This window comes from Gekko japonicus, unplaced genomic scaffold, assembly GCF_001447785.1.
Source record: "Gekko japonicus isolate JY-2015 unplaced genomic scaffold, Gekko_japonicus_V1.1 scaffold1, whole genome shotgun sequence".
NCBI lineage: Eukaryota > Metazoa > Chordata > Lepidosauria > Squamata > Gekkonidae > Gekko > Gekko japonicus.
In genome coordinates, this window is record NW_015164181.1 from 153,028 (window position 1) to 161,863 (window position 8,836).

The 8,836-nt window shown below is 42.0% G+C and overlaps 1 protein-coding gene across 1 annotated transcript in view; it reads left to right on the top strand.

Moving 5' to 3' along the window:
- The first annotated feature begins 371 nt into the window (after positions 1-371).
- Positions 372-8,836, top strand: part of SMOC1 (SPARC related modular calcium binding 1) — a 94,092-nt gene continuing 85,627 nt past the window's right edge. The window contains exons 1-3 of the mRNA XM_015407974.1: positions 372-407; positions 1,709-1,880; positions 3,846-3,958. Of these exons, the coding sequence (XP_015263460.1) occupies positions 372-407; positions 1,709-1,880; positions 3,846-3,958 (321 nt within the window). The remainder of the gene's footprint in view (positions 408-1,708; positions 1,881-3,845; positions 3,959-8,836) is intronic.

The following is an 8,836-nucleotide window of genomic DNA, read 5'->3' on the forward strand; positions in this document are numbered from 1 at the left end:
AAAAGGACAACTAACTCTTAAAATAAAACCCACTAGGGCTTGAGTGAGGCTAATCTGTATAATTTATGTTGTTCTTTATGATGACTTTTGATTTTATGATACTTTAAACCAGGGGTCTTGTTGTAGAAAAAGAGCTGCCGGAGCTCATTAGCATAACTCATTAGCATAACTTATTTGCATATGCCACGCCCCCTGACATCACCGGAAGTGACAGAAGGCCACACCCCCTGACATCACCGGAAGTGTGTCAGAAGGCCCGGCTACTTACCCTCCTGCTTCATCCTCATTCCCAAACGAAATGAGGATCGAAGCAGAGGGCGGGGTAAAGAAGGGGGCGGGGCTTCACCAGAAGGATGGGAATCACCCCCAAGATGTCCTCCTGTCCCCAGAGCAGAAGGCCCTTCATGGTAAGTGTCCAATGGCCTGTGTCTTCTTCATGTCACCCACTTCTTCTTTTGACTTAGAAGGACAACTAACTCTTAAAATAAAACCCACTAGGGCTTGGGTGAGGCTGATCTGTATAATTTATGTTGTTGTTTATGATGACTTTTGATTTTATGATACTTTAAACTCTATTTGGTAGCTGCCTGGGGTGCCCAAGAATGCAGAAAATGTACAAATATCTTAAAGTTGGAGGATAGTATAGGGCTGCCATTTCACACATAGCTTTCCCTTACCGGTAAACAGCTGGATCTGAAACGGTTTGCCATTTCAGACTGCACTGCTTTCCCCCGCTTTTTCCTGCCATTTTTCACCCGCGTGGGCGATCTCTGGCTTTGTTTTTTTGAATGTTCGCTTTAGAGAGCTATAGCGCTATAACACAATACTACAGGCATTCCAATGGGGTTGCTATAATGCTGTTTTGTTGTGTTATAGCACTATAATGCTATAGTGCTCTAAAGCGAACATTAAAAAAAAGCCGGCAGAGATAGCCTGCATGGGTGAAAAACGGCGGGAAAAAGCGTTTCGGATCCGGGAGAAGAAACGGAAGACTACTTGGAAGTGGTTTACAGGTAAAACGGTTCAACCCCGTTTTCTGAATGGGACAGAAGCGTTTGTGTGTGAAAGTACAAATGTATTCCGGGGGAACTGGTTCTAAAACCGGTCTGAAATGTCAGACCAGAAACCGTTTGGGAACCGTTCCTGAACTGGAATATATCGCCTGTCTGAAATTCCTCTATGTCTGGGCAGTGATAGTCTTTATTCTTAGTGCTTGGGGGACAACAGTGGGAGGGCTTCTGGAGTTCTGGGTTTTGGCCACTGTGTGACCCAGAGTTTTGTACTGGATGGGCCATTGGCCTGATCCAACATGGCTTCTATTATGTTCTCTTATGATGTCGAACTTTGTTTCTGAAATCCAAATGTAAAATATTATAGCTGAATTTCAGCATCAAAAATGTAAAATTTGTAAGCTGGTGAGACTTTGCAAAAACATTGTTTCTGCTCACCTATTTAATACTATCTGAATAAAAGGATTATGTCATGTTGAAACTAATGCTCACTGAGTTGTCCAGTAGTTACATGTAAGGACACCAGAGGTGTTGCGTTCCAGATGGAAGGGCAGTTGTAACATGCAAAGTCAATACAACCATAGTGGGAGAAAAATTCACCAAGCAAAATGCTAAAGAACTTTCATTCTTTTAAAAAATACATTGAGAATTTTAAATATAAAGCATCCTTTTCTTCGTTTCTCTTCTCACTTCTTTAGTTTTTAATAAGTGACCGTGACAGAGACCCACAGTGCAACCTCCACTGCTCCAGATCCCAGACCAAGCCCCTCTGTGCCTCAGATGGCCGGACATACGAGTCAATGTGCGACTACCAGAGAGCAAAATGCAGGGACTCGAGTCTGAGTGTGGTTCATCGAGGCAGATGCAAAGGTAAGGAAACCAAAGGCCCTTCTCATGATATGGAGTGATAGTGTTCTACTTTTAAAATCCAAAGTAGGTTCTGGCATTAAACCAGGGAAGAACCTTGGAAATGTCAACTTAACTAAAGTAAAACGGTCTAAATGCCCCAGTCAATAGATTAAGCAATATGTGTGTGTGTGTTGAGGTGGGGGAGGTCAGTCATTTTACCAGTGAGAAAGATATGATTGATTGAGGTCCAATATTTTCACATAATTCGTTGTATTAGAATGACAGAAAGATCAACTGGTTTGGCAGGCTAACTTGAATGACAGAAAGATCAACTGGTTTGGCAGTTAGGCTAACTAACAGACTGGTTCACTGTCTCTTATGAAACAATAAAATTAACTTTTAAAAGATTGTGATGGATAGAGTTATTTTTAAGAACACTAGGCACGGTTTCTATCAATATAAGTGATTTACCAAACAGCTATGGTCTTTGACTTTTATCCTAGAATGCTGGGGTCAATCTACTCCTTTTACCCCTTGGTCAACCAAGGGCCCCACTGCCTCCCCGGCTGGTTTCCTGCTTCTAATGTGTTCGAATAAAGTTTTATTGTTGGTGTTTACATTTTTTGCTATATGCTCCTCATATTCCCTTTTTGCCTGCCTGACCACAGACTTGCATTTTATTTGCCACAGCCTGTGTTCCCTTTTATCAGCCTCACTGTGACTAGCTTTCCACCGCTTAAAGGAATCCTTTTTACCTTCCCTTTAGACTTCATAGGAAGAGTGTCACTGTACACAGAGAGAAGATGAATCTTTGCCCAATTATGTGTTCATCAGTAGAAGGCCAGCTGTTGCAGAAAGTAATCATGTGCCTCTGTCTGTTGCTAGGAGAGGTTTATCAAATATCTCTCCCAGGATCCAAAGACTATTTCTGTAGCATCAGTAGGGTTGCTGCTAGGTGTCCAGTTTTGAACATATAGTAGTGCTTAGCATGTCAGAAAAGTAGATCTTGGTTAAGGATGGTAACTACCTGGAGAAAAATGTCTTGTTCCTTTAATAGAGGCTTAATTTAAAAAACCCATTACCTCCATGCTGTTAAAAGCTTCAGTGGCTCATTTCCACACACAAGACACTATTACAGGGACAAGGCATTTTTATTTTTTATTGTGTTTATGTTTTCGAGGTGGGAAGTTGATAAATTTTTATCAAGTGTGTCCAGTATTTTTGTTGAAACCACCTGGCAATCCTAAACGTAGGGTTGCCAAGTTGCGGTGGGGGATTGTATGTGTTCACAGAATCTGTGCCGCAGGGATGGCAAGACGCGTTGCACCCGCCGTCGCCAGGATGTGACGCTACGCGTCACTCTGGTAACGGGGCTCCAAACAGCCCCGTTGCCAGAGCGATGTGTAGCGTCATGTCCTGGTGATGGCGGTGCAATGCGTCTCGCCGTCCCCACAGCATGGATTCGGTGAGACGCATTGCGGATCCCCTGCCGTGATTTTGCGAGATTTGGTAAGCCTACCTAAACATCAGCTGTGTGACTTAACTATTGACTACAGGCCAGGAAAAGATCTGGTACAGCAGTTATTCCAGGTGTTCAACAATGCAATCATGCATAATGTGAAATTTCTCATCATTTTCTCTGCTGACTGGCTAAAGAAGTTGCCCAGTGTCAGAAATATAAACCCTTCTTATCAAGGATTTCTTTAAAAAGTTCTGTCCTGCAAACAGAGGGTGGTTATTGGACGTTAACATAAAATTAACAATGTAAGAAAAAAATTAGCAGGACAGAATGTTAAGCAGCCCTTTATCACAAACTGATTCTGGCTTACCAGATAAACTATCTGTGTATAAATGTGGTACAGGAAAATACCACTCTTCCAGGCCTTTTCTTGGGGCAGCCTTGCAACAGAACATGATATCCCTGGGTGTTTTATTTTGTTGTCTACTCATACTTAAATTCCAAGGACTTTTCTTTTTTCTGGACAGATGCTGGTCAAAGCAAATGTCGACTGGAAAGGGCCCAAGCACTGGACCAAGCAAAGAAGCCCCAGGAAGCAGTCTTCATTCCAGAGTGCAGTGACGATGGGTCATTCACCCAAGTAAGATTAATTCAGTTTCCCATTGTTTTCATAGAGACATCTCTTGACAAAACTTGGTCCCCTCTCACTTAAGGAAAATTAGACTTAAAGGAACAAAATAGACTTGGTCCTTTCTCTTCGGCTGGGAGGGCAGGGTAAAAATCTGAATAATATAAATAAATAAATTTAAATGCTTGTGTATGCAGCATACCAGAAAAACAGAGACACATTTGGATTAGACCTATGATGGTCAGGGGCTATACAAAGGATGGAACTGGCAATAGAATAGACTGAATTAATACCATAATTGCCCTATGCTGATAAAGGATATCTGTGTCCATGTTTGTAAAGGGGAAAGGGTTCATTACATATTTTATGTATCTTACTTTATATTTCCTTTCATTGTTTGCTTGTTTTAATAAAGATAAAAAATGGCTGAGCTGAAAATAAATTAGTTTCACAGCTTAATTTTTATCTATGGGACATGTACTACAGGATTAACTTTGGCTCATGGGTCACTGTGGCCAAGGAGGTAACAATATTATAGGAAAGAAAGGGAGATTCTGCAGTTCGGTACTGTGGTGTGATGGAGGGAATGTAGGATAACATTCCATATTAATCAGTCACTGGTTACGCTGGCAGCATTGCATGCAGGACTCAATAAAACGACAACAATGAGAACCTGGAGCTACATTAAATGTCTTTTTTGTGTCCATGAAAACATCCCTACATGCTATCCCAATGCTGTAGAAAGTATTCATTTCACATGATTCCACCACAGTAAGAGGGTGTGTCTCAAACCAAATACAGAATATTAACCCTTTCTGTCACTGAGGACTAATCCTTACCTTCTGTCCCAGTGAAAATGCCACCAAAATAAATGAAATAGCAATGTTTGAATTTCTTAAAAAATAGTCTAAATTGCTGCACACTGGAAAGAATTCTTCATCCAACAAGGGAATTTGAGACAATTCAGTTATGGACAAATTGTCACCAAGTGCCTTGGGATCTAGCTGACCCTGTGATTTTCTTTGCACTCTGGTATCCTGTCTCTTTCAAATATTTCCATGTAGTATTTGACCAAACTCCAAACCATCTGACTATAAATTATAAACTGCCACCATCTTAAAGTCTGTACTTAATGCTGTATAATTGCATAATGCTCATATTGGACCCAAACTTAGATCAGTGGAAGAAGCTTGCACAAGTCAGCTTTTCCTACCTTACCCCAGTGGTCCTGTGTGCCCCTTGAAAGCCCTCTACTGAGGCTTGGAGGATGCTCATATATGATCTATATATTGTGGTATGGGAAGCTGCAGGAAGAGGGGGAATTAGGCACAATTGCCCCCCTCAGTTTTCTGCTAGCAAGGTGAGCTCTGTGTTTGTAAGGGGGGAGGCTGGTGGGTGAGAACAAGAGATGAAACCAACTCCATCCTCACCATGGCACACTTTACTTACGAGGGTCCCCCAGAGGGTCCCCCAGAGAAGAGGGTCCCCCAGAGAAGAGTTTTCGGGGGTTATTGGGGGGGGGGAGAAAAGAACTGCTTGTGAGAGTTTCTTTAGGTCACAGAAATTTGAATCTAACCTCATGAATCCAGTTCTAAATTGCTATGTGTGTATTGAAAAACTATTGGCTTTCTACTGCTTTTTTTTAAATATCTTACAAAAATTTAATTCAGTTGTTTCATATAAAATAGAAAGGCAAATTTTTCAAAGCAGCAGGATCTATTATGCATAAAAATGCAATTTTGTCTCCACATACTGAAAAAATAATTTTAAAATATTTATGAGTTTGTGAGTCTATATGGAAACGAGCCTTTTAGTCCCCCAGCAACATGACTCGTGCACAGTAACCTATTTTGAATACGATTGGTGCTCTCTTGTGTTTGTGTGTGACCCTTCTGCTACCCTATGCAGTAGTCCTGCTAAGAATTCTCTAAGAACAGCATCCCCCAAAGACTGAAAGTGGCCCCCCCCTTCTTGTGGAAAATGTTTTCCTGAATGTCAAATGAATGTTTTTCTTCCCCATCCCCTTGTTGTTCAAAGAACTAGGAAAGAGGTTTGTTTTTTCATTTCTTATCAAAAATCTCTGCAGGAAGGGGGGAGGGAGGGAATCGCTGTACCTCTGGAACATCAGGGATTTAAAATCTTTTCTCTTTTACATTCTGGTGTAATGCAGTTCTGGGCAGCTTGGTATTTGGCTTATCCCCCCCCCCAATGGAATGAGTATTGATTTTCTGCTGACCCCATGCAGCAGTAGCCCTGTGTAGGCTAAAATAAAGGTAGCTAGCCAAATTTTGACAAATAATTCTTTCTCATCCTTATTTCTTTGCAATGGAGAGTGTCCTCTTGAAGATTGCATCAATCAATACAACTAGGTGACATTGAAGAGTTTCCATTGGCTTGAAGTCTTTCCATCTGGCAAGTCTTAGCTTGATCCTTCATGTCTCTGAACATGAGCCCTTGGGATAGGGCATTCTGTTTGTTCAAAGACAAATAATTACCAGTCTGAAAGGATGAAAAGTGAAGAGAGTGGGCTTATCGAAAACTACAAGTGGGAGATCAGCAAGGACTTGCTGCGGGGGTGGGGAGGGATCCCATTTTCCTCTGTATCCCCTCCCCCACTATTCCTTTCCTTAACCTGGCAGCCCTCATAGTGTCTCCTTTTTTCCTGCTTCCGTCTCTTGTTCTCACTCACCAGCCAAACCTACCTTTATGTGCTCCTCTGTCTTCAGCTCTCCCTCATTCACTCCCCCTACTAGCTTCTTCCTGGAAAATCCAGGCTGTGTTGCATGATGGCTGGTGAGTCCTCAGGGGAGGGGTGATGGGATTCTTTCAAGGGCTGCTCCTTCCTGGGTTTGCGTTACAGAAACCAAAGCTTAGAAGGTTCAGCAATGTTAGCAACCTCCAAACTAGCGACTGAGAGCTCAGTGGGTACAGGGCTGGCTCCAGGTTTTTTTGCACACTAGGCGAGGCTACTTCTCTCCCCCCCCCCCGGTGGTCCCACCACTGTCTCACAGCAAGACGCTTCTTTTTAGGAAGAATGAAAAACACAAAAATTTAAATTGGTAATTTTTTTAAAAATTGTGAGAACAAGTAATACAATCTCTGATTTTCTCTCTCAAACAGAAAAACACAAATCACAAAGCATTTTGAAAAATCCTGTTAATTGTGATGTTGAAATTTAAGTCTTTTTAATGTTTCCATTTCAGGCACATCAGAATCTCATTTTGTGTGCCTTTTCTTTAGCAAATTTTGTCACCAATTCCTTCAGGTCAAGTGCTGATGCTTCAGCATGTTCAATTGAAATAGTTGCCAAACTAAGGTTGTGATCACATAGGCAATTTGGTCCAGCATAGCCACACACACCCCCCTGATCAAAGCGGCATGATCAGACACACACATCTGGCACTCGGAAGCCATCTGTCCCTACATTGTTGCAAAACGACTCCTATACGCCTTAAACAGCCACCGGGAAAAAGTGGTGGTTTTCCAGGTGAGGCGTTTCCATGGCGGTTTTTCTGGCGTTTGAACGCGCAGGCGTGCCATGGAAGCGCAGGAGCTATGTGATCGCCTCGCCTGTTTCCAGCGTGGCTGTATGCCATTTTCAGCAACCCAACCAATCAGAGGGGCGCATCAGCCATGGCTCTGTACTGGTGGCGTGGTAGCAATGTGAACCGGCCCTCATGGACCGGCTATCCGATGCAGCTAGCGTTGCAGGACCAGTGTGAATGCTGTGAAGCACACCTAACTCCAGCGGCTTTTTTCTCTGCGGGATACTGCCACAGCAACCTGCCTGTCTGGACACAACCCAAGAATGGTTAGTCAAACCAGTTTGTAGGCCTCTGTCATTTTACCTGGTTTTTGTTACCTTCCAAAATGCAGTATTTTTGACAAGTGCAGAGAGTTTTACCTTTAATCAGAGCTCTACTTGAATCAGCATAACCTTTTAAGTACAGCTGCATTTGTGAAAATATTTGCAAAGGAGAATGCTGATAGTGTAAGCTAAAGGATTTATTCCAGTTTTAAAACTGCATTTCAAATGCGAAGAACCTGGTTCAGCCCTTGAAAAACACTGGTATGTTAAAACTGGTCTTAAAAGCATAATATCTGAAAAACCTTTTAACTTGGATATCCTCAACTCAATCTAGTTGTGATATGCCAGTGATGGTGAACCTTTTAGAGAACAAGTGCCCAAACTGCAACCCCAAACCCACTTATATATCGCAAAGTGCCAACATGGTAATTTAACCTGAATACTGAGGTTTTAGTTTTTTTTAAAAAACAACTCATACATTAACATCTTTTGTCTTAAAAGAAAAACACAATAACAGAGCTTTCAATGATACAAACAACTTTTTATTGAAAGGTAAAAGTTTGCATTTGGCATGCCTTTGAACAATTAATGTGATTTTTGTTGTATGCATGCTGATAATTTGTCTAACCTTGGCTCATACTTTCCAAGTTTGAAAGCAACACATGCAGCACTCAGGTCATCTGTTAGTCTGTTTCTGGTGTCAGATATGATATAATTCAAAGCTGAAAACAGCTGATCACAAGCATAAGATGATCCAAACAAAATAAGGAAAGCAATCCTTCTATCTTCAAAAGTGTTTCGCACAGGTCATAGAATTTATTTTTCCAGATAGAGCTTGAAATTCCAGTAGCTCCATTTCCACATTTCCTAAATCTAACCAGTGTAAGCAGGAAAGATCAAGTCTGGAGCCTTAATGGAGGCCATTATTCAGCAGCAGCTTGTCCCACCAGGAAGAGGCCAGGAGGCGGGCTGGCAAAGGAGGTCCAGCTGTGGGGATGTACTAAAAGGAAGGACAGGATTGCCCGTTGAAAACAATGAGAAACACTTGAAGACTCATTGGAAATAATGGGAGCCAGGAATGC